The following is a 26,377-nucleotide window of genomic DNA, read 5'->3' as shown; positions in this document are numbered from 1 at the left end:
TGTCAAGAAAGTGCCTCTGACACCATATCTTAACAGGGCATACATATCCCTGACAAGACAGTAGAAGCTTCCGTCGTACGATCCACGTATTGATCATGTCTTGTGCTATCTCCTAGAAGGATATTAAGAGATACATCAATGATCCCTCTGCTCAGCCGAGCAGAATAGCCGCTTGGCTGGGAAGTGCTCCACTCGGCTGCTCTTTCTTGCGATGACTCGACTCGATAGCTTGTTTCTGCGGGACCGGACTAACGCTCCGATTGCACCAACATTCCTTTGCTCCATGATGGACACCTGATGATCTTGGCTATACGAGCGTTCTGTTTGGACCAGCCCTTTGTCGGTCGGGCAATTCATGCCCAATCGGCCACTATAGGAGAGCTCCGCTCGACTTCTTTTGGTGTATTCGTTGATTTTCTGTCGTTGACCTCCACGTCTATCGTCATCTTCATCTTTTGATCCACAGTTAATGGACCCCACATCATATATATATATATATATATATATATATATATATATATATAAAAGGTATCCACGTGATGTTTTTTCAAACAAAGAAGACATTTAATTACATTTTTAATTCAACCAAAATCTAATTAATTAATGGACGTTCCCGTTCAAAATCAACTACCGACGAGGGCCTATGGTTTTGGTTTTGAGGCCTCACATTTGAGGGACCCGCACCAGGGCAGCGACGACACGCACCGCATATTAAAATCGTTCGAAAGGGAATTTATGCGTCCGCAAAACTCAGCTCCGATTGACCGAGGCAAGTGCAAATTCGTCATTCCGCAAAGCCCAAGGGCAAAACCGGAAAAAGGAAAGGATAAGCGGTCATTTTCCAAATCGCGAGATCGAAGGAACACGACGACAGAAGTCGCGGTGGGGATAATTTAAATCGGTTCGCTCATCTCGCGAAACGTCTTTTTAAGTGGTCGCAGAGCGTCACGTGGGCTGCTTTTGGCCGTCGGATACTCGACGGAGGCGTTGGCGCGCGTCCGATGGAGCGAGCGACATATCGGTGAGATGGAGAGAGGAAGTTACGAGACGATGTGGCGAGAGATATGACGGGAGTTAAATTGAAGTGACTCCGTGACCCGTTCGTGATAGCGACCGTTATTTTGTCCGTATCGGGCAGTGGCTAAATCTAACGTCTGCGGCGACACCGCAGGACGCTGTGACCATTCCATCCAGGCTTTTATCGTATGGTTGAAAAATAGTTATATATGAGAGAATATTTCAATTTTAAATAAAACTTTTTTAATTTGAGTTGTTTTGATTTTTTTTTTCAGATTTGTATTTTTATTTTTTAAATTATAATGGGATATACTTTTGATTATTTGTTATTCAAATATCCGTAATTATAGGATGCGCAAGTAAAAATACTATTTTTTTTTATCGTCCAGCACTTTTTGATTTACTCCCATATTAATGAGAGTAATTGAATTTATTGTATTTTTTAAATAAGAAAAAATTAATTAAATAATTAGAAAAGCAACATTTAATTACTTTTAAAGTGTCTTTAATGTCATAGTATTTATTTTCTTAGGATCTAACTTGTCAACTTTAATTTACGCTCTAGGATGAAGCCAACGTGTGTGCATGCAATAATTGCAAGGTCTAATTTTCTCGATAAAACTTTAAATATTCCTCCACTCAGAAATTAAATATTATATAAATAAATACATTATAATTTATATTTTGGTAATAATATTTTTAAATATATATATATTTTATAGATATTAATGAATTAGTTTAACTTTGCATTGATGGTCCTAAGTATATATGATCTATTTTTAGTAACCTAATCAACATGCTCGGTACGATTGACCCAACTAGATTGATTCGCTCGACCAAATCTGTCAAACCAAATCAAGTGGCTTGACCAACCCAATCGGACCAATCAAATCAATTACTAAGCGTGTTGATACAATGGCAAAATGGCGTTATTAGAAGAAAACAATGTTACCAAGATTGGCATTTCAAAGCATATCGATAAAGAATCTCAAAGTAATCGAATCATATAACACAAATACATGATTGAAGAGCCAACTAATGATTCCCCTTCCTCAGTAGGTTCCCAAAGTTGTAGAGTACTAATGCCCTTTTCTTCTTCCTTTGAAGCTTGTGTCGCTCGGTTCCATTCGTATGAGTAACACCGTCGGAATTCATCTTCGAGTCTAAGTCATCGTCGACGCTTTCCTCTTCAAGTTGCCTTTGTAGTCCTAAACCATTGTCCGTGAGGCCTTCTTGGTAGCGATCCTCCTCGGTGTATTCTACTTCAGTGTTCGATACTCCACTATTTTGAACTTCATTCTCATCATCTAGTAATGTTTCACTCGGCTCCAAATTCTCATTCTTTGATGGTTCTTCTTTGTCGGGGCAAGAATTCGCAAGTTCTACATCTCCGATTGATTCATTCTTTTCATGTTTAGCTTTCAAGGAGGCAATCTCCTCTTCCAATTTTCGAATAGTACCGATGAAGCTTTGTTCATCTTTGCATCTTTTCTGAAGGCACACGAACTCGTATCGCGCTTCGTCTAGCATCACTTCATAGAGTTCTTTCGTGTTTTGTAGAGCTCTACTCAATCGGTCGATCTCTTTGTTTGATTCTTCGATCTCGGTTTGCATCCTCAAAAGCCTTTCTTCCCTCTCTCGGGCTTCCATTGACAAGGCCTTGAATTCCAAAGCCAAACACTCCATTTCCTTGTTAGCCTTTTCCCCTTCATCTTTGCTAAGCTCGAGCTCGGCGGTGAGCTTATCGTTCTCCTCCGCGAGGCTCTCGATTCTCAAAGAAGCGACCTTTTCGACATTAGCAACCTCCAACTTCTCCTCCTCCAATCTCTGAAGCTCCAATTTCAGTAACTCGACTGTCTTGCCAATGTTCAGTGCATCTTGCTGTGCCAACTCAAGCTGCCTGTTTGATTCCTCAAGATCAATCTTCTGCCTCGCTGATTCGATCTCCAATGTGCTTATCCTCGCTCGAAGGATCGATATCTCCAATTCCGCATCCTCGAACAAAGACTTGCTCTCTTCCAGCTTCACCATCATGTCTGCTAGAGAATCGGATGCTGATTTCTCAGACTGATAAGCTTCTTCAAGCTCTGCCTTTAGCCTCTCGACCAATGCACATACATTCGATTCCCCGTTTCGGGCATCGGTCGCCTCGATCTGAAGCTTTTCGATCAACGATTCCATGTGAACCAACTTCTCTTCGGCTATTTTTGCCCTTTCGAGTTCCGATTTCAGCATGCCAATTTCAGCTTCCAATTCAGACTCATGCGAGGCCTTCTGATCACAGGCTTCTATCGGCGCGAGCTCCGCCTTCGCTTCGTGTACTTTTGCGGCCCTTTTCGCATCGTCTACCTCGCGCAATATCATCTCTTTTTCAACCTTGGCACCCCTGAGCTCCTCCTTGACCCTGTGGAGTTCTTCAGCCATGCAACTCAGGGAAGACGCATCTTGCTCATGCTTAATCTGCAATTCCTCTTCCAATTCCTCGATCCTGCGTCTTTCGATAGCCAAGATCTCTTCTGCTCGCATCCGAGCAACCATTTCCTTCTTGAGCTCCACCTCAACTGCCTCCAACTTCCCCTGCAAGCTTGGTTTCTGAGACCAAACCAATTCAAGAATGAGTCGATACGAAACTACACCAAATAACTGAAAGCACTGACTGAACCATTCATTCTTACACTAGGAGGACCGGTGCTGTTCTTGCTAGAGACTTTCGACTCGAATGACTTCGTCGGCCGATCGACGGAGCCACGCGGTTTCGGAAGGGGGGAAGAAGACTGCTTCTCCAGTGGCTGAGAATCTGACTTGGTGGATCCATTCCTGTTCAGTCTGCTCACCTTGAGATCTCCTTGAGCTTTGGTGGAACCAGACCTATCGGAAACTCTAATCTCAGATTCTTAACAAGTGTAACAAAACAAAAGTCGGAGGATACTCACTTGGCTTTGGAGGGCACCATCATCATCATCATCTTCTTCTTCCTTCCAAGAGACAGCTCTGAGCTAAGGAAGAACTGAAGAAGAATAAGTAGAAGAAGAAGAAGAAGAAGAAGAAGAAGGGGGGACAGAGCTAGAAGTTAAAGGCTTGATCTCAGCTCGTTGCTGGTGGTTGCATGAGTAACATCACTTGGTGTGTGACAGGGCACCGACAACAGTTAGCCTTTTATTGTATCAATTTGGTGGCACTTCATATTCAGTGAGCATCGTATTTGAAATGTTATGACAGGGGAATATAATTATATAATGATTAAATATTAATAATAATAGTTTAATTTTTTGATATAATGCAGAAATACAACTCATAATGATCAGCTCCAGCTGGCAATGCCCACAGTTTAAATCAAGGGCCCTTGTCGAGTCACTCTCTTCATAAAATAGGGTTTTTCTATCATTCATTGAGAGCTTTTGATAGTTTAAGTTTAGGGGCCATTTTGGAAAAAGATGCATACTGACTAAGGGATTAACATGAGATTTTTAATTAACAGGGTCCAATCTACATATAGGACTTGTGGGGTCTTGAAAGCATTAATAATATACAATAGGATAAGTATGAAGTCGAGGCCCAGGCCCATTTACTTCTAGATGGGCTGAAATAGGGCGACGTAGAGAGCGTCCTTGATCTGCTCCTGCGAGTAGAATCGCCGCGTCATCTCCACCGTCGCTTGCAGGATCATGAGGTCTTTCACCACCGTCACGTTCGCGTAGCTCACCTCCACATCCAGCTCCCTCAGCGCCACCATCACCCGCGCCGCCGCCTCGCGCCGCCGGTCGCACTCCACTACGATCATCGCCTCCCGCCCTAGCACCTTCACTTCCACCTCGGCCGCCGCGTCCTTTGCCGTCGTCGTCGACTCTCTGTTGGTTCTATTGAGCTTCGAATCGAGCGTTTTCTTCTCCGATTCGAGGGTTTCCGCTTTGATCCGCAGCTCGTTGATGTAGGCGACGGCGTCGGCGAGCAGAGAAGCCTTGTCCATCTTGGACACGTTGGGAACGACGGCACGCAGGGCGTAGAAGCGCTGGTTCAGCTTCTCCCGCCGCTGCCGCTCCGCTTCCACGTGGTCGAGCGGCACCTCGCGGCCGTTGGCCGGCTTCCGGCCTCGCTTCTTCGGGCGCGGTTTCTCCGGATCTGTCGCCGCTGCCACGCTCGTCACCTCGCGAACCGACGCTTCGAGGTCCGATTGGTCAGAATCTCCGCCGAAGAGCCCGCAATTGCCCTCCTCGGGCATCGGCGTCGCTGTCGACGCCGAGTTCTTCGGCCCCTCGAAAGAGGTGTGTTTGTCGATGTAGAGGGCTTCGCAATCGCTTGCGGTGAAATTGAGATCTTGAGTCATGTGAATGGGGACTAGGGTTTCGGTGAGGCCACTGGTGGTGGGTTTCTCTATACGGGACGAGGGCTTTGGTGCCATCGGTGGCCAAGGCATTGAGGGTTCAGCGACGAACCCAAGCTCCATCGCTTGGGGTGGCGCCGGAGGCCAAGATCCAGCTTCCGGACGCACGGCGCCGCTGTGGGTGAAGAGATACCTCAACTTCCTCAGGATCTCCGGGCTCTGAGAGATCTCGTGAGTAGATCCAAGTTCGACGACTCCACAGCCGCCTCCCAGGGGGACGCAGGCAATCGTTCGCAGCCCGAAAGCCCGCGCTTGGCGCACTCGCTCGCACGGTGCCACCGTCATGGAATATTCCCCGGAGATCCACACCGGCGAGCCGGCGAGGAGGACCTGCCCGGGGAGGCTGGCGCCTGCGGCGAAGTTCTGGGTCATCGACACGAGGAAGAACCACTCCGTGTCGGTGACCTCTTCGTCCACCCCTTCGTCAACGCTGCCGGAGATGAGTGCGTTGAGCTCCCGGAGCACGTGCTTCCGGTGCTCCTTCTCCTCCGGCGTGGTCGACGCGCCATTCCGCTTATCCTCCTCGCAGCCTTTGTAGTACCCGTCGCCCCAGCTGAGGACAGGGGAAACGCCGCCGGAGGACTGCCAGAAGATGGCGTAGGTCCAGGTCTCGCCAGCGTACTCGATGAGGGAGTGGAGACGCTGCTGCAGGTTCTCGGGGATCAAGTGCGGCCCTGCGGAAGAGGTCATAGTGGTCTGCGACGAGGAAGTGGAGCAGGAAGAGCTCGGGACAGGGACGGGGGGTTGGGCAGGCCGCAGCCAGCGGACGTCGCGGCTTTCGGCGGCGGTGGAAGCGGATGAGAGAAACGGAACCATGCCGGAGGCGCTGTCGTGGGGCGGCCAAAGGCTCATGGACGCCGCGGGAAGGTGACCCGACCGCTTGCCAACGAGAAGTAAAAGTGGTATTGGACAGTGTCGGTGGACATTGCAGCTGAGAGTGGTTTTATAGAGTGCCCAACCGGATTCGATATCTCAGCGCTTTAACAACCGACTTGAACCGGCGGTTCCTTGATTCGGTTTGTGAGCCTTTCTTTTTTAATTGGAAGATAATTATTTACATGAAAAAGGATTTTTAATGAGGAAAATTGTATTTTCACTTTTTTTTTTTTGAAAAAAAATCAACGTCAAAAAAACACCTCAATTTTTAAAAATAGCCTTCATCGTATTTTTCATCTTAAAAATATCTAGATTCTAATACTATTAAAGATTTAGTCAAAATTCTATGACATAAAATAAATCTTTATTTCAATATCATTATAACAATTTTATTCATAATTGATATAATATATAATACTTTTGTTCAACAATATTATAGGTATTAGTTTTGGCTAAAGTTGCTATAAATAATTTTAATTAAATTATTCTATATTGCAATAATTTTAAACAAAGTTATTGCACAATTATATTAATTTTGACAAGAGCCACTATAAAAATACTTGGAGTCCTCTTTTAGTAAAAATGATAATAAGAAGTCCTCTTTTAATTTTTGCCAATTAAAAAACAGAAAGGTTATGTTGTACAATTTTTTTATTAAAATATGATATTCTACAGATAAAAAACTATTTTTTAAATCTTAAAAAAAAAATAAAGTATTGCCTTTCAAAATTTAAATATTTTGTAAAAACATAATCTAAACTTTTATCAAACATTAAAATGCTCTAAAAACACTTTAATATTAAAATATCAAAGAGAATGACATCCTAATAATAAATAAAGACTTATGAGATATTTCAACATCAACAAAGTTTGAAAGAACATTCTTAACAATTATTTAAACATTATTTATGTTTCACAATTCACAAAACGTGAACATAAAAAATATACACACAAAGACAATGTGATAAATGTGATCTATTACTTTTCAAAAGATGCTTATAATTTCATAGTTGACTGCATTGCAACCACTTTGTTCTTATCTAGTCTAAATTCATTTCCTCCACGTTTCTCTTACTATTTTTTAATAAAAAATTATAATATGGCGATGAAGATATCGTAGTTTAATCTACACCTTTAGAATACAGATATTTATAATTCAATAAGACGACAAAAATGCTGTCAAATCAATCCATAATAATAATAATAATATTATTATTATTATTATTATTAATTTAAATATCCTTCCCTTTAAATCAATTAATTTAGAAGCTTGACCAACCCGATTCACACAATCCATTTTATTATTACTTATGATTAAAATTTAGAAATAATTTATAAATAAATTTTATTTATTAATTTATTTTCCTTTATTTGAAATGAAAAAGATATAGTAATTTTGTCAAATTAATGTTTTTATAAGCATAACAATGTTTTAGCTTGAGTTTAAATCCAACTGCATGAAAAATTCTTAAGACGTAAACTTAATTAAATTTGGTAATAAAAATAAATAAAACAAAATTCCACGAGATGGGACCATAAAAATATCGGACGAGAAAATAATGAATAGTAGGGATGATGAAACGTGTTGCTCGGATTCAGCAAGAGTGAGCATGTGATATGTGAGGTTGGTGTTTAAAGGATGGATGGAATAAAATTATGGGCAGGGAAAAGAATTGTAAGAGAAAGAGTTTTTTTTTTTTTACGTATTTATTTATCTTGATTGAGATAAGTGAGTACATATGATATAATTTTAATAACTAAAAAACATATATTCATCATTTTTTAAATATATATTGTAATTGTATGAGTTAAAAAATATATATGCATCATTATTTTATATGTGATATAATTTTATTAATGAAAAAAAGATGCATCTGTATTTGAAACGACGGAATTAAAAATGATGAAAATATTTTAACGGTAATTTCTTTTTCTTGTTTACATTGGAAAAAACAATGAATTTTATTATTTTTCTTTCTCGACTGATTGATTTACGAATCCATGTGGATTATTTTTTTAATTATTTTTTACATCAATAAATAATTTCTTCTCTTCTAATTGTTGTCGAATTTACCTCACGTAGCCATGGACGGCGATGGACGGTGGACGGCGATGGACGGCGATCTCGGGCGGCAGTTCCACGCGAGATTGCTTAACATGGAGGGCCCACGAGGTCACCTAGTACGACCACAACACCTAGCATCGCGATTGAAACATGACACTCAAGTTTTTTCCATTAAATTCAACACCTACGTATACATAGAGGATTGAAACATGACACTCTCAAGATTCGTTAGGCCTTGGGGGGACGATTTTCTTTTTTAAAAAAATTGCTTCTCTGATAAATAAAACTAAAAACAATTCATTGACGTTAATTCACACAACAAAATTCTAATATGTCAAAGCAAATACATATGTATACATAAAAACATAAAAAAAAAAATAATAATCCAATGTACAAACCTCCTGTTATACGGAGACCAAGAGAAAGGTCTGTTATACGGAATCCCAGAGAAAGATCTCTTGTACGTAATCTTATCCTGTTTTCTTATAAGAGGCTATTTCCAGAATGTATATATAAAAACATAAAAGCCATTGCTCTATTTATCATTTTATTGTGAACCCATTTTATCATAATCAACATAAAAGAAATTATTCTAGAACCAACCAGAGCAGCAATTATCCAATGAAATCATAAACAACAGCGTTGATCACCAATCTGCTTATCACATATTTCTACTTTGTTTCAATGCCGATAACAATTATCACTTACCATGAGTTTCTAAAAGGAGGCAAATATAAAATAAGAGCTCGAAGAATACTTCATATCCAAATTCCCAAGTCGTCGCAAACCATTGTAGCTCAGCGATGATGATGAGCTGCTAAGAATGAGGCTCAAAGTCACTAGCAACCAGTTGGTGGGCAATGTAGGCAAGAGCGTAGTGAGATGCTTCTTCCAGTAGATGCAATTGCTAACAAAATTTTGGAGATGATGCTTATGTTTCATCAGGATCCGTTGTGTCGTCTTCTTCAGTTTCTGGAAGTCTTTCCATTGCAGAGTCATCATCGCCATGCTTTGATAGCAGAATCTCTTCCGAAAACACAAACTGGTTTATGATGCCAAATGTGTCTGCTAGCTTCATTATAGCAGATTGAGAAATGTAGCTATTTGGATCAACTGGTTCGGGTAAATGAGGTAAGCATTCAGGAAGATATTCATCGTGATGCCATGCGGGTGCATAAAGTGCAAGAGCAGTCCTGCAAAAGATAAATCTGCAACACAAGATTCGAAAATGACAAACGTTACTATACCCTGATCAAACTGCCAACTTGTGAGAATGAGAACATGGCATGAATTGTTCAGGTACCGAAAAATTCAGTTTGATGTCAATAGATAATGCAATTATTTCCGCTATGTAGCCCAACAGCCACCATAAAGTATGGCGTACATGCTATGTTGTAATAGTCATATAAAATAAAATCAAGGAGTAACCTGAGAAGAAGCCGCCTCAAAAATGGGTCGCCCAAGACTTCAATCCAAACTGGATGTAGATCATTTGACGTCACTAAAGCTCTTTCCCACTCACTGAGTGAAAATGACAATAATTTTTCTGCCTTATCGTATTTATCCTGGAGAATTAAGTAGTGTGTACATAAGCAGTAAATTTAATTTGACAAGAGGATGGCTAATGTACTATCATAAAGAAATGAGATAAAATTGTAAACCTTATCAACATTTGCACCGGAAATACCAATCAAGAAGCAGAAAGCTTGCACTGGTGCTGACAGGAACATAGTGAATTGGCTTCCTTGTTGAGAACGAGCAAATTCGCTAGTAGTTCCTGAGGGTGGAGGCCTAGAGCATGGAGAGAGAAGCATAGCAACTGTCGCACCTTTCTCAGCTCCATGTATAACCTGTTAAAATTTCATCAAATGTTCTGAACAGTGAGCATGAAAGGAAAATATAAAATTATGACATTAAACCAGATAGATGATAGAAAATTCATAATTTTACTTTGGTGTTAGATTTTGCACCACTGACAAGTTAAGGAAAAAAAGTGTGATCCTATATAGCTTAAGGCTCAGGAGATATTATCATGTTCGAATTTACATGTTTCACCAGTTATTGTAGTTTATTTTACAAAGAAAAATAAAATAAAATGGCATACTGAAGAGTAAACTTTAGTCAATTTTCTCGAAAGGATAGAAAGGTAGAGGGATGGAAATGTCCGAAAATGATTGTATGCAAATAAAAATGTGATTTACCTCTCTGTTTTCCCATATTTAAAGGAAACTGAACCTAAAAATTTAAGATATCAAATATACATATATTAAAGTTACAGCTGCAGAAATCAAAATCAATACCCCATCAAGAAATTTATTTACCCAATGTGGTCTGATCCTTCTCCGGGATTCAGATTTGGCGGAAGCTTAGTGCACTAGGCGGCCTTTTTCGTCTAGCATTTTTATATTCTAAATATAAGGGTTTATCTTTGAAAAATTAGAACACAAACAAATGCTATTCTGGTTCTTTATGTGCACATTTGAAAAAAAGAAGACTTCAAGCTGCAAAATGTCTACCGAGAAGTAGTAATTATATGATGTTAACAACAAAAGGATAAATGATATTTATACTCATCCCATTCACCTGCCTGCGCCATCCCACTTTTGCCACCACACCACATCCCGACGCCCCTCTCACAATGGGCATCCATATTCCATGCATCATGCTCTTGTTTCCGTCATCTTCTTCAACATTCACTATTTGCTTCCATCTTCTCTCGAATCATAAATAAAACTCTTTTCTTCCACTTTCTGTGTCACTTCACCTATAGTGAACTCGTCCAAGGACTCCCTCAGTAATTCCATCTTTTAGGTCTTCCACCTTTCTTATAGGACTGGTGCTAGCATTCTTGCCATCGAGACCTCACGCGGTCACGCCTGCCACCATCCTCCACCCTCATGTAGGTCTTGCAATTCATCCCCGCGGCAACACGACAAACTTTCAAATCTGCTTGCAATTACACCAAGAGCTCTACATTTACCATGCCACATTCATTGCTAGCCAACCTCTCTCAACGGTCCACATCACTCTTACCCCTTCCCCTCCTAGGCATGTCATTGGAATCTACAAACCCTCACACAGATCTGTGATTTTGCCCTCCTGCACTTCATCCATGCAAGTTGGCAACAACCCATGACAACAAGAACCCTCAAAAACTGATGCAGCCAACTACACAAGCAGGTTAATCCAACTCCAGAAAGAAAGAATAGGAACTAAATCAGTTTCAGGTAACAACTAACAATTATTTAGAAAGGGAAAACTAAGTGGTGGGTTCTGCTTTAAATTGATTGGGGAGAGAAAGGACAAATTCGGTAGATCTGGTGTAAGCCAATATTGAATCTAATCCAAGGTAGTAGAGCTAATGTAAGCAAATATTGGATCTAGTCCAAGGTTCCTTGTAGACATAAATTGCAATAAGTTAAAGATCTTGTGCAAAGATTCGTGCAAGAAAGGGATCCATCCCAAGAGTGAAGAGATCTAACCATTTTCATCAGTTATCCAAATCGAACTTTGGCAACTTCAATAAAGGAATAGGCTTGCATCACTTTGCTATAATCAGTCTCTTTTGAAAAATACTTTTCTTGAGTTAGTTGGTTAGTCAAGATTTTTGCATTTAATTAGTTTTTCTCACATACCATCATACCTTCGCAAAAAAATATCATCACATGCAGAATCTCACGTGCATACACTAATTTAACCATCATTCATCAATAAAAAAACATTTTCTTCATTCTTCCCTAGTGTATTATGTTGCATTACTTTTAATCTTCACTACTCATCAACAATCTAAGAACGTTAAAATGAGAGAAATTGCCACTACTATAAGCAATATAAGAGATATAATGTTAGTTGCCAAAGTGTTAAAATTGAAATGCAAGACGAGCTTAAATTTACAAGAATTTGGATAATCTAGAAAGTTCACAAAATTCATTGATGAGCCATTACAAAAAAAGCAAGGATCTTCACAAGCATGTCAATTGATTATAATAATTTAAAACCTAGCGTACATCTTGAATTAATAGAAAAGAATAGAAATGATGATATTCACTCTTTAATTTACCCATACACAAAATGAAGTGAAAAAAGAATTATATGGCATTACATAGTAAGCTACATAATTTCACCCAAATTTCTGACACATAGAAGCGCACTAGACTTTTTATAATTACGTGATATGTGTGTGCGAAAAAAAATAGAATAGTCATAACTAATGGAACTTACAGGAATATCGTTTTCAAAAATCAAACACTAGAATATAACTCAAACTGGAGCTTCATCCAAGTTCTCCACAATATAGTAGATAGCTACTACCTCACCTAGTGGATCTTTAATTAAGCCTCATTAGCCCCCAGGGCATAATACAGACGGTGGGCGCATGACATCTTTAGCGTAATGGTCAGGGGTTGATTCTCAAGAACTAGTGACTTGGTTTACTCCACCATACGCTTAACACCTAATGTTTGTGTACCTGCATTTACCTCTCTCCATATCCGTGGGGTCGGAACTAGGGGGGCCATTAAGGTAGCAAATTTACCTTTTTTTGTAATTAAGCCTCACTACTTATCTTTTAAAGAGCCTCCTGATGACATAATATATGCAATGTGACACTAATATGCAATGTGACACTAATCATATAACTACCAAGTCTCTTATGACATTTAGTAACTCATCTTCTAAAGATCGATGATACTTTCAGTGAGACACCTAAGGAGGCTGCGAAAACTCACCAACTTTGAGAATCACTCGACCTGCCATTAAAAATGAATTAAGTTGACAATTGTACGCTACTAAAAGAGTTCAAAAGAGCACACTTAACTAAATTATCAAAAGAATAAATTAGGATCACAATTTTTTCTTTTACCAATTGATGAAATTGCTTATAATAATACATCTACAAGCATGTGTTAATTTATAGTCATTTTTAGCCTAGAGCTCATTAACTTGTTGACTTGATTCCTTTGCCAAATTCTATCTGCCAAATTGAGAGTTTCACTACATGTATAAGAGATACATATCAATATCAGGATAAGAATCGCATTGAATAATGATTATTAAAAAGTACATAATGATGCACTAAGTAAACTAAAAGAGCCAAAGATTATTATGCCCATGTATTCATTAATGCAATATATCGTATAATTGTTCCTCCATAAGCATTACATTCACTTGAATATCCCTTATTGTGAGAAATTTTTTTGGTTCTAATGCTTTTTTATTTATTTAACCAGCTTATTAAACATTAATCAAAATTTTACCATACACGATTTGCTACCTTATTGGGCAAAACTCCACCTTTACATGTTGATTTTGACAAATGCTAAGCTCTTGTCTAGATGAGAGAGTGCTCTCGAGTCTCGACACTTATTTCCAAATGCCTTGATTACCATAGAGATAAAGACATTATTTTCTACCTCGTGACTAGTCAAAGCATTTCCTTACCCAAGGGATGACTAAAAAGAAGAGGAGGTGAAAACTTAGTACTTCAAAGCTTGAAATGAATTAAGAATGCAATTACTACTTACAAACACCCTATTGAAGATGTTGACCAAGGTTTTAAAAATCTATTTTAGGCAGTAGGCAATCAACTTACCGAATAGTGTCTAAGTGGTAGGTGAGCACCTAAGCAGGGGCCTAAGTAGTTGGCATTAAAATAAAATTATATATAAAAGAGCAAGTAAATAATTTGAATATATCTCAAGAAGCACTCTATTGAATTAATTTTTTCCCTTGTTTATAGATACATTAATCTCAATGTTTCACACATTTATAGATCCAAAATTATAAATATAGTGAGGGCATGAACTCAAAGTGTGTTATGATAATAATTTCCATGATGTATATGGTAGAGTTTGACATGTTTATGATAATCATTTAATAACTCTAGAAATAACATTTGATATATTGCATGCATTGTCACAAACAAAGTGGATAAACAATCAAAAGTTTACAATCACAAGTAAACAAGTGTTAATTAATAAGCAAACATGTAATAACAAGAAAATACAACATATTTCATTACAAAATTAGATAAAAATATAATGCAACAAAGGAGGGATATGGTGAGAATGGGTGATTAAAGTCGTATTCATATGAATAAATTAGATAAATAAATTATTTTTCAATAAACTCATTTGGACTATAAAGTTGGACCACCCGGGTTGCAAAAGCAAGTCAAATTGACTAGGTAGGACACTGGACCACCTATATAGGCCATCTAGAGTGGCTAGACGGCCTAGGCAAACTACTTAGCCACTGAGAAGTGGTGATTTTTCATTTCTACTTAGGTGGCCACCTATACTTCTTTTTCTTTTTTAGAACTATGTTGTCGACAACTCCCCAAGAGTTGAATTCTCTACAACAGGGGAGAATAATGCAATATTTTAGAAAAAAAAAACCCCAAATCATTAAGTTTTCTATTAAAAACTTTTTTACTTTTTTTGGAATTTAGAAGTTATAAGATTTTATTTTGGTTGACTTTAGAAAACTAGGTAAATCTAACTATTGTTTAGGGAATAAGTTATTTGGAGAATTAGTTTTCTATTACTTAAGTTGTTTAGGAATAGGTTAAATTTTTTATTATTCTTTAAGTAGAGGGCCATGGTTAGGGTTTTTAAAAGAGACATCAGTCCCTCCCTCTTGTTATATCATCTTTAATCTAATAAAATTTACTCTCTTTGTGAGTTTTGTTCATCTCAGTGTTGCATGATCATGTCAAAATTAGGGATAGGATATTGCATTGATGTTAGTGTTGTTAAAATGAGAAATATTACATTATAGGACACCTTATAATTAAATATTCAATGCGGGACTAAAAATATTGAAGGTGTAATTACAATGCTATTAATAATTCTAACAATATGAAATATTTTAGAATTGAATTAAATCAAATAGCCTGTGATAAAAACTAGCCTCATAACCACATATTAATTCCACTAAGGTAAAAGGTACAAAGTGGTTTACCAGCTGCTGTAAGGACAGAAATTATGGGATTATATCAAAAGAACAAACATATGACTGTGTCAGTAAAAATCTATCCTAGAACAACTGCTATTATGAATGTCATATTCTAATTGGCATTTTCAAACAAGGTTTAAGGTGTGCTCTTTCCTCATTGCTGCCACTTTCTGTTTATCCTTACAACTCGTATAGCCATCTCTAGCAATTCCTGGATACAATGATTTATTTTTTCCTTTTTAATTTCACAGAGAAGATGGTATGATCACACTTAGCTAAGGGAAATATTTACGTGTTTATTGGTAAAGTGACTGAACCTTTGAAATTCCAGAAATACAGAAAAGAGAAATTAAAGTTGACAAACCTGCCTTGAATGCTTGACTCCTGTCACTGTCGATCACCAGAAAAATTGGTTTTCTTGTAAATGGAATCAAATCGCAAGGGTAAATAGAACTTGAACCTGAAAAGAAAAGACAAGATGTTGATGCCAAGTACAGTAGTAGGCTTTATTAAAAAAATAACATAATACAATTTTAAGAAGCTTCAATTGTAAGCTGTAACTGCATAACATTCATGTGCTTTATGCTAACGACCATAAATTCCTACATGCAACTCTAATTATTACTAATGATCACACATGCAGGCAAAAAAAATACCTCCAGTTCCACGAGAACCTAACCATAAAGAGGCTTGTTCATCAATACCAATTTCGCTAGCATCCTTATTTTCAACACATGGACGAGTTGGTCTACACTGTTGAGAAACCAGTGGTGAGCATATCTCAAGATTACTAAAATTTCCTGCAATCTTCTCAGCAGTATCCAAGGAAATTTCAGAAGTTAATGGTACTGGATTACTTAATCCAGATCCTCCTGCAAAATCTTACAATGAAACAAATTCCATGTATTCCAGAGACCAAACAATCTTAAGATAAAAGACATGATTAACCTGCAGCTGAAAGATATATCAGCATGATCCCGTCAGGAGGAAGTTCCTCGCAGATTGTGGCCAGGACCTGCAATACAAAAGCACTGTAAACAAGATAAAAATGGAGTGGTGTTTTTGATTGCCACCACTAGAGAAGCTCAAGTCTAACTTCCATGTTCAGTAGCTTCTTTATAGAGGTGCAAATTGGAAGATTTAAACAAGGAGAATAGACAGAATGTCACAAGAAGATTTGCAACTATCTGGCATTTTTTTTGAGTGCCCATCTCTAACTTTGGTAAGATGCTCATGAAAGGGAACAATAAAAACAGAGAAAAAAAACACAAGTTATTTTCCTAGGCGCACTTAGAGACATAATAATAGTAGAAACGGACATAATTTTGCAATTCAGCTCTTTAGTATATATCCTCTCCATGAGCTTTTTGTATTAGACAAAGGCTCCTATCGTATTAGATAAATGATGGAAAAGAAGAAGATCCAATACAAGGATTATTAATATCTTGTTAGATTAAAAGATTCAAATATCTTATAATAATATTATAAGATTCAACTATAAACAAACTCTTATGATAGATTATAAGATTCAAATATAAAATGGCACACATCATAAATATGAACTAGAGTATAAAAGTACTGAGACAATTTGATTCAACTCAATATGATTTCATATGAATTTTATCTTACAAGATCCTGAAGAGAAAAAAAAGTTCTACCAACTAATAAAAGCAAACTTAATTTATTAAATTAAACAGATGAGTCAAAAAAAAATAAACCTAAAGTAGAAAAAAAAAATAAAGGATGAATCTTTTGTTACAAGATACAAAAGGTAGGAGACGTGGAATTTCAAAGTTGACAATGTAGAAGAAAATTCTTGTCACATGGAAATGCAAAGTCAACCACAGCTAAGATGGAATCTATGCCGAATAGTGACTGAAAGAACAAATCTTGTCAATTTTGTCTTCCATCTTCAACAATATTGATGCCAACAAGACTCATATCATGCTGAATTTTGTATTTTGTTAGACGTGGAGGTAGTGAAATATCTTCTTGCCTATTCCACTTCAATTCCTATAAAAATGAAATAAACAATATCTGGAATTTTTTTATGAATGTGAAATACAAACCTATATATTTTCCAGCTGAAACCTATGTCAATGCTGTGAATTACATGTAATATTAACATCTAGCTATCATCATCTAACCAACTAATGATTTGAAATAGAGAAGAAAATTTGAAACAGCAAGGGCATCTAATCCAGGGAACCCAAGTAGATAGGCAGCCTGGAGGGCCAACGGCAACATTTTGAATGGAGATATGAAGCATCAATTTATCAAGCATTAAGACTATTATGCAAATATTAGCTTATCAATTGCACAGAAAGACATCACCAGAGAAATTCTAATCGGAAACATCTTAATGGGAGCAAAGGCATTGATAAACTCACCAAAAGGAAATGAGTAATTGAAGGGCGGTACAAAATTAACTTCCGTGGATTGGGTGGCAATGTCTGGTCCCTAATATCTTGGAATAGATTCACTCGATTAATGCCAGTCCCAAAGTGACCACTATCAGTTCCATTCCTCGTTGAGAATGAACCAGAGGGCTCCCACTCCAGGCATTGAAGCATTCTGAAGGTATCTAGAGTCAGCTCTGTAAACTTGACCTGATGAGACAAGGTCAATTAGTTACTTCCCTTATTTTAAGCATTTGAAGATATTAGCATGATGCTAAGAGGAGATATATCAGGTCCAAAAGAAAATGTAATCAACCTCATTGTGATGATAACTGCACAAAATTGCATCACGTACTACCAAACCCCTCCTAGTGAAGCTAGAAGATATAACAGGAAGAGAGTCAGGATGTGAGTCAAAGAGAAAACTATATCTTAAAGGCCTCATGTTCATGAAAGTTGTATCAGCTTTAAGAAATCTGATTATTTCTTGGACCACATGCTTCCACTCTCTGAACTCTGCTTCCTGCACATAATAACCAAAGAATTAGGTTGAGGTCACCACCTGCAACATATCCACTATTTCCTCCCTCTGCACTATAAACAAACTATAATTTCGATAGGACTTTGAAAAATGCTTCCCCATCACGGGCTTAAAGAAACTTCATCAGAGAGCTTAAGATATTCAACATATTCCTCAGGTAACAGTAGTGAATTGTCATGAAAAACAAAATGAATGTTCCACTTAAGAAGGTCCAGATTGCCTTATGTTTTATCTATCAATTTTCCATCAAACTTGAAGTTTATGGAGATTTTTATTTAGAATATTCAAGTTAATTCAGCAGTGAAACACAATTAAAAATGAAGAAACGATTTCCATTATTCTCAATCGCGACAGACCTGGAAGCTCTTCTTGCACTCATCCACCATCGCCTTGAGCGAACCGACCAACTTGAAGACCATCTCCCGCCGGCCGAGCACAAGGCAGACGATCAGGAATCGGGCGAGAAACCTGAGCTGCTTGTTTGCCAGCGCCGTATCCTGCGCCTGAGCCCCTCCGCCGCCACCATCCCTGAAGTACTCCCGGCTGAAGATGGCCTCGTAGAAGATGTAGGCTTCGGAAAGGTAAGAAGAATCGCCGGTCCGCTGGTATTGCCCGTAGTATAACTGAGCGATCCGGGCAGCAATCTCCCCCACCTCCCATCGTCGAAGCCCGGCTTCCACCAGCTTCTGCCGATGCTCCTGCTGCAGCTTCCACAGCTGGGTGTAGATCTTGAACGCCTTGTGGAAATCCGCGTCGTTGCTGCACGGAACCGAGAGTGATTAGGGAGGAGGAGGGAAAAAAAAAAGGGCCAAAAAGGAGCGGAAAAATTGGGGGTAGTACCGATTGCGACCGAAGTTGGGGAGATCGCGAACCCTAGAGAATTTGCGATCGGCTTTGTCGAGGAGAGACCAGAAGAGCTCGGTGATGGGGATGCTACTCTTATTGCTGGTCTGCGCCATTTCCCAAGGTTGAACGAGATCGAAGGGTTTCGGATTCGAAGGCGGAGGAGGTTTTTAGCTCTAGACTTTGACCAAACTACGAGAACAAAATCCCGATTTTAAAATTCGGGAGATATTTTTTTTCAAAACAAAAAAGAAAATAGAAACAAACTAGCATTTTCATTTTTCATATAAAATAATTTTATTTGAATTTTTGTGATTTCGCTGATAAAAATGGCAAAAAATAAAAAAAAAATAAAACGTCCCAAATTAAGAGAACTATTTCCTAAAAAAAAATGGGGACCTCTCTTGTTATTTTTATTTTAAAATTCCTTTGGTCCAATATTAATGTAGAAGTTATCAGATAGTTAATATAAATGATTTTGTCGAGAAGTTGAGAGGACGAACATGCTGAAATGACGTGTCTGGAAGGTTGACCGCATCCCCATGACCCGGTGGCGAGCTGTCTTCTGTGTTGATCAAGTCGCCTTAAGTCCTCTGGTCAGCAATCCCTACAGCCAGCGATCGGGTTGCCTCGATCTCTGGTACCTCGATGCTCAAGGTGGGTCCCGCGAATACATAAGCATCCACATAATAACAAGACAATAAAATAAGTACAAAATGAATACGGTGACGTACCCTGGCCCCGGGGGACACCCTCGGATGGATGGATGAGCTGGTCGAGGTGTTGATCGAGTCGCCGCGGTCGTGAGGAGTAGGTAGATGCCTGCCAGATGAGTAGCTGGCCCCGGTGGCTAGAAGCCGGACGTGATACGGATCCGCAAGGCAACGGACGACCTGACTGGGCACTAGAACGACAGCTGCCTGAAGGGCGCCGGAGGAGGCTGTCTAGAGGCGTCGGCAGCGGCACTCGCAGCCACTATAGGCTGCGGTGGGTGCGGGAAGGAGCGGCGGCAGGCGCTGTGAGCTGCGGTGGGTGCTGGAAGGTGCGGCGGCAGGCGCTGTGAGCTGCGGCAAGCGCCGGAGGGAGCGGCGGCAGTCGCTGTGGACTGCAGTGAGCGCCGGAGGGAGCGGCGGAAGGCGCTGTGAGCTGCGGTGGGTGCTGGAAGGTGCGGCGGCAGGCGTTGTGAGCTACGGCAAGCGCCGAAGGGAGCGGCGGCAGTCGGTGTGGACTGCAGTGAGCGCCGGAGGGAGCGGCGGCAGTTGCTGTGGACTGCGGTGGGTGCTGGAAGGTGCGGCGGCAGGCGCTGTGAGCTGCGGGTCGACCCCTTTGGCTGCGCGAGGAAAAGGAGAGCTTCCTCCTCTCTGCTCGTGGTGGCTGTGGCGAGAGGAGGAGAAGTAGAGGCGGCGGTCCGGTCTTTTGGCGGCGACGACCGGCGAGAGGGCTGGAGGAGGTGCTGTGAAGAGGAGAAGGAATGGGAAAGATGTTTTGCCGGCGGCCTCGCAAAAGTGGCGGCGAGGGAGGAATGCTCCACCTCCTTCCTCTCTACGGCGGCGGCGGAACCAACCCCCTCCCTCCTCGATCAATGAACAGTGCATTATAAGCACTCAAACCCTTCTCCTGCCATAAGACGAAAATGCCCTTCCCATCTTCTCTAATCTCTCTTGTGCCATAAACCACATCCGCATCATAAGCCTCCCCTTCAAGTCTAGTCGAACGAAGCGCAAGTCCGACTGACTGGACCAAGCCCTAAATAGAATCACTACCGAACGTGAAACCATTGGGCTCGTCTTATCATGTTAAACGAGTAGTTGTGGCGATGTCGAGCAAATGACTCAAATAGCATCGAACAAACGACGAGAAATAATGCCAAGTCGACAGCCGGAACGATGCCGAGAGAGCGGCAGAACGCGATGACGAGTGGGCGGCGAAATGTCCAGCGAGCGACGAGTAAAATGATAGTAGCCCGAGCGACACGCGAGATGCTGAGTGGATCGAGCGAACGAGTAGGCGATCCCAAACGAGCGACTGAGAAAATGTCGACCAATAGATCGTAAAATGCTGACCGAACCATCTAGAGAATGTCGAGCATTTGACCAAGTAGTTTAAGTGTTTGGCCGAACGGACGGCTGAGCGATCATAAACTGCCGCTCGGATTGCCGTAAAATGCGACCGGGAGATCGAGCGAGAGGCAAAGAAGCACTGGGCAGGCATGAAGCCTGAAAATTGAATGGGAAAATAGCTCGTGAAATCGAGTGCGAACGGAGATGAAAGTCGTGAGCCGAACGGGGGCATCGCACGTGAACTGAACTGAAGCATAACCCGCGAGTCAAGGGCGCGTGGAAGCAAAAGTCGTGAGTCACACTGGTGCATACGCCCGGTCGATCGATCACGGGGTCTTCTGCCTCGAGCCCGTGGCTCGGATAATATACGCCCGGTAGATCGGCACGGGGTCTTCTGCCTCGAGCCCGTGGCTCGGATAATATACGCCCGGTAGATCGGTACGGGGTCTTCGGCATCGAGCCCGTGGCTCGGATAATATACGTCCGGCCGATCTACACAGGGTCTTCGGCATCGAGCCCGTGGCTCGGATAATATACGCACGACAGATCGGTACGGGGTCTTCGGCATCGAGCCCGTGACTCGGATAATATACGCCCGGCCGATCGGCACGGGGTCTTCGGCCTCGAGCCCGTGGCTCGGATAATATACGCCCGGCAGATTGGCACGGGGTCTTCGGCCTCGAGCCCGTGGCTCGGATAATATACGTCCGGCCGATCGGCACAGGGTCTTCGGCCTCGAGCCCTTAGCTCAGATAATATACGCCCGGTAGATCGGCACGGGGTCTTCGGCATCGAGCCCGTGGCTCGGATAATATACGCCCGGCAAATCGGCACGGGGTCTTTGGCATCGAGCCCGTGGCTCGGATAATATACGTCCGGCTGATCGGCACGGGGTCTTCGGCATCGAGCCCGTGACTCGAATAATATACGCCCGGCCGATCGACACGGGGTCTTCGGCCTTGAGCCCGTGGCTCGGATAATATACGCCCGGCCGATCGGCTCGGGGTTCCTCGATCGAGGAACATTGACAGATCAAATAACCGAAAGAATATAATGGAAAAACTGGCCTGCCGACCAGCTGAGGATCTGACTCAGTTCCTCGACTCCCGAATATCCGTGGAGTGAAGAGAATATGATATATTTTTCAGAATCTATCGAGGTCTTGAGGATGACAGAAAGTTTCGGCGTCGTCCATCTCCACGTTCCAGACCAGGTGTGTTCCCACAGACGGTGTCAATTTGATCCTGTCGGGAAGCTGAGAAGACGAACCTACCGGAATGATATGTCTGGAAGGTTAACCGCATCCCCATGACCCGGTGGCGAGCTGTCTTCTGCGTTGACCAAGTCGCCTTAAGTCCTCTGGTCAGCAATCCCTGCAGCCAGCGACCAGGTTGCCCCGATCTCTGGTACCTCGATGCTCGAGGTGGGTCCCGCGAATACATAAGCATCCACATAATAACAAGACAATAAAATAAGTACAAAATGAATACGGTGACGTACCCTGGCCCCGGGGGCGCCCTCGGATGGATGGATGAGCTGGTCGAGGCACTGATCGAGTCGCCGCGGTCGTGAGAAGTAGGTAGATGCTTGCCAGATGAGTAGCTGGCCCCGGTGGCTAGAAGCCGGACGCGATACGGGTCCGCAAGGCAACGGATGACCTAACTGGGCACTCGAACGGCAGTTGCCCGAAGGGCTCCGGAGGAGGCTGTCTGGAGGCATCGGCAGCGGCACTCGCAGCCACTATAGGCTGCGGTGGGTGCCGGAAGGAGCGGCGGCAGGCGCTGTGAGCTGCGGTGGGTGTTGGAAGGTGCGGCGGCAGGCGATGTGAGCTGCGGCAAGCGCCGGAGGGAGCAACGGCAGTCACTGTGGACTGCAGTGAGCGCCGGAGGGAGCGGCGGCAGGCGCTGTGAGCTACGGCAAGCGCCAGAGGGAGTGGCGGCAGTCGCTGTAGACTGCAGTGAGCGCCGGAGGGAGCGACGGCAGTCGTTGTGGACTGCGGTGGGTGCTGGAAGGTGCGGCGGCAGGCGCTATGAGCTGCGGGTCGACCCCTGTGGCTGCGCGAGGAAAAGGAGAGCTTCCTCCTCTCTGCTCGTGGTGGGTGTGGCGAGAGGAGGAGAAGTAGAGACGGTGGTCCGGTCCTTTGGCGGCCACGGCCGGCGAGAGGGCTGGAGGAGGTGCTATGAAGAGGAGAAGGAATGGGAAAGATGCTTTGTCGGCGGCCTCACAAAAGTGGCGACGAGAGAGGAATGCTCCACCTCCTTCCTCTCTACGGCGACGGCGGAACCAGCCCCCCCTCCTCCTCGATCAATGAACAGTGCAATTATAAGCACTCAAACCCTTCTCCTGCCATAAGATGAAAATGCCCTTCCCATCTTCTCTAATCTCTCTTGTGCCATAAACCACATCCGCATCAGATATAATAGTGTTTATATATCTTAAATTTCAACTCATAAATTCATATTAAACACGTTAGAGTAGCTACTAGGTAACTTACATATGTTATAGCAGCTATTAATTGTTGGAGCAATTGATGCCACCCTAGGTTTTGATATTTGGACAAAAGTATAAGTTAGATTATTATTGTATTTGATATGTACTTGTGAGTGTGTATGATGCAAATAACAAGGTAAAGTCCAAGTGTGATATTGACAAAGGAAAATCTAAGTATGATCTTGGCAAAGACAAAGTCCAAGTGTGGAGACTTGACAGTATAAATCCAAGTATGTAGTCTTGGCACCCTAACTCCAAGTATGACTTGGCAAGTGTGAAGTCTAGAGGTGAGGAGCCTCATGGCAATGAAAGACCTAACAATAAAGAACAAGGGGCAAAGAAAGCTCTTGAAGACAAAGCGTGAAGGATGGGGAAGCATCTAAGAGCATCCACAGAGCTCCCACTGTGAGCTGGCAGCAGGGTTACAGAGCCACTTCTTCAACTTTTTGTTTTTTTATATATATATTTTTTAATAATCGTAAAAAAATAAAAACAGAATGACGACTAATGTTTTAGCCGTTGTATGTCGTTGAACAACGACTAATTTTTAGCCGTTGTTCGACCGTTATAATTTAATTTTTTTATATATAAACAAATCTATAAATATAAGATCTATTTCATTTATTCCATTGCTATCTTTGCTCTCAACTCATTTCTTTCTTTTATTCCATATTTTGTATTCGAGATGGATGAAAATCTCAATACTTTCTTTACAAATCTTTTGAATTCTTCAAATACTGAAGGAAATACATCTTCTCAAAATATTTGCATTCCTCCAAATATCCAATATCCTCATATTTTCTCTCACACACAATATCCTCCAAATTTTCAAAATATTTCATATGTTCCACAATATTTTCCAAATTTCCAAAGTTCTCAAAATTTTATGCAAATGTGGAATCCAAGTAACACTGCCGCAACTCCATTTGGTATGTATCCATCCCAAGATTGGTTAGCAATGGATAGCCAACTTGGGATGCCTTATCCTTACGTATTTTCTCCTATTCAACCACTTGTCATACTTTCGAATGTGTAAAATACCTAAAAATGATGAATAACTATAAAGGAATTTTTAGGAAATTTTAGGAAATTTTTCGGAGCTCGTATGACGAATTTACGGGGATAAATATTGGGTGTGGGAAAGCTTGTTTAGGCTACCCCAATTTAGTGAGGAAAAGTTGAATTTTTATATTCTTTTTCTTTTTTTTTCTTCTTTTCTCTCCCCGTTTCTTTTCATCGACCTGCGCCCGACGCCGTCCGTTTCTTCTTCCCTTCACAAATGGACGCGCTGCTGCCGCCCTTCCCTATCGTTTCTCCTCCCTCCGGTACAAAAGCCCTCGACCAAGGGGAAGCCCCAAACCGAACCACTTTTCTCTCGATCGCCTTTAGCCGCTTCTTCTTCTTGATCTCCGTCACACCCTCTGCCCTAGCGTCGGGCAGCTCTGCTCTCAGCCCCTCCCATCGCGCCGATTAGCGGACACTGAGCATCGATCACCGGCGTGAAGAGGCTTTTAGGGCTTCGAGGGTAAGCGACTGATTCCTGAGCCCTTCTCTTGCGCAACCGTGCCCTATCTCTCTTTTCCGACCGCTCCGATCAGTCGTTGCGACGATAAAGCCATGCCCTTGCAGCGATCCTTAAGGTAGGTGATTTATCGAGCTATGGAATTGAGTTCTTGGTCTCTACTTTTGATCTGATCATTTGGTGTCGTTTTGTGAAGGATTTCCAACATAAAGGTTACACTGCTAACTAGTGGCTAGCTCCATCTGATTTTGGGTCACTATTAGCTGTTGAAGAAGAGGAGGTAAGGGGAATAGGGAGGACTTGCTGTGGTGTTCTTGGTTCCGGTAGTAATTCCATCCAGCAGCACCTTATTCCTGCAGCGACTGTGAATTTAGGTAAGATGTAGGGTAATGGATCCTTGTTGTAGATGATTGTTAGATGTGTTAGTAAGATTTGTTGATCTAGGTACTGTTGGTGCGGTTTGCACTAACGATTTAACCCAGGTTTTGATAAATGACAAATCAGGTTAAGTTAGCTTGTTGTTGTCTAACACTCTGATCGAGTGTGCAGGAAAAGTCCAGACAGGTCGACGGGCTGACCAGATGTCTGGCACGAAGCCCAACTAGGTCGACGGGCTGACCGGATAGCTGGCGAGAAGTCCAAGCGGGTCGACGGGCTGACTGGACGCTTGGCGAGAAGTCCAGCTAGGTCGACGGGCTGACCGGATAGCTGGCGAGAAGTCCAGACGGGTCGAAGGGCTGACCGGACGTCTGGCAGGTAAGTGAGGTAAGTCACTGGAGGGGAGTGACTGCGAGGACGCGTTCCCGGGAAGGGAACATTAGGCGTCGATCCGGCTTAGATCCATTTCGGATATCTAAGTCGAGATCGTGACTAGATTCCGGTCTCGGAAAGACGGAATCTAAGTCATACTCTTTGTTATTACTTTGTTGAACTTTAATTATGCTAACACTTTGTTTTGCAGGATCTATTTTGTCTCGGACTAACCTTGTTTTGCAGGAAAGTTGTTCGCTGGAAAAAGGTGGTCCGGGCGCCCGGAGGTCCGGGCGCCCTGGAGGCAAAAATTATCCTGACCGCGCGTCGCCACTTGGAGCTCGCTGGTTGGACTTGCCACGTCTCACTAGGGCGCCTGGAAAGGATCCAGGGCGCCCCGAGCTTCATATAAAAGATGGGGCGGAGGCAGAGATCATAATCAACTCAGAACTCTTAGACTGCTTGCTCTGCTGTTCTGC

General features: G+C 41.9%; 4 protein-coding genes across 4 annotated transcripts; all 4 read right to left on the bottom strand.

The window, feature by feature from the left end:
• Positions 1-1,949: 1,949 nt before the first annotated feature.
• LOC122014432 (rho-associated protein kinase 1-like) lies at positions 1,950-4,308 on the bottom strand. Its single transcript, XM_042570666.1, has 3 exons — positions 3,951-4,308; positions 3,693-3,885; positions 1,950-3,609 (listed from the first exon to the last, which is right to left on the bottom strand). Exons 1-3 carry the CDS (start codon positions 3,980-3,982, stop codon positions 2,053-2,055), a joined length of 1,782 nt encoding a protein of 593 aa, XP_042426600.1. The 5' UTR covers positions 3,983-4,308; the 3' UTR covers positions 1,950-2,052.
• A 155-nt stretch (positions 4,309-4,463) lies between these two features.
• Positions 4,464-6,338, bottom strand: LOC122014433 (transcription factor MYC2-like). The gene has a single exon (XM_042570667.1). It carries the CDS (start codon positions 6,248-6,250, stop codon positions 4,589-4,591), a length of 1,662 nt encoding a protein of 553 aa, XP_042426601.1. The 5' UTR covers positions 6,251-6,338; the 3' UTR covers positions 4,464-4,588.
• Positions 6,339-8,900: 2,562 nt separating this feature from the next.
• On the bottom strand, positions 8,901-19,268 carry LOC122014764 (protein SCAI-like). The gene is made up of 10 exons (XM_042571182.1): positions 19,074-19,268; positions 18,590-18,992; positions 18,009-18,215; positions 17,684-17,902; positions 16,242-16,308; positions 15,950-16,165; positions 15,662-15,753; positions 10,001-10,189; positions 9,768-9,904; positions 8,901-9,547 (listed from the first exon to the last, which is right to left on the bottom strand). The coding sequence occupies exons 1-10, from the start codon at positions 19,190-19,192 to the stop codon at positions 9,271-9,273; spliced, it is 1,926 nt and encodes a 641-aa protein (XP_042427116.1). The 5' UTR covers positions 19,193-19,268; the 3' UTR covers positions 8,901-9,270.
• Positions 19,269-19,980: 712 nt separating this feature from the next.
• Positions 19,981-21,368, bottom strand: LOC122013718 (formin-like protein 6). Its single transcript, XM_042569950.1, has 2 exons — positions 21,277-21,368; positions 19,981-20,647 (listed from the first exon to the last, which is right to left on the bottom strand). Exons 1-2 carry the CDS (start codon positions 21,366-21,368, stop codon positions 19,981-19,983), a joined length of 759 nt encoding a protein of 252 aa, XP_042425884.1.
• Between the last annotated feature and the right edge of the window lie 5,009 nt (positions 21,369-26,377).

The sequence above is a fragment of the Zingiber officinale genome, chromosome 8B, assembly GCF_018446385.1.
Source record: "Zingiber officinale cultivar Zhangliang chromosome 8B, Zo_v1.1, whole genome shotgun sequence".
Lineage (NCBI taxonomy): Eukaryota > Viridiplantae > Streptophyta > Magnoliopsida > Zingiberales > Zingiberaceae > Zingiber > Zingiber officinale.
This window is presented reverse-complemented; position numbering and strand designations above follow the sequence as displayed.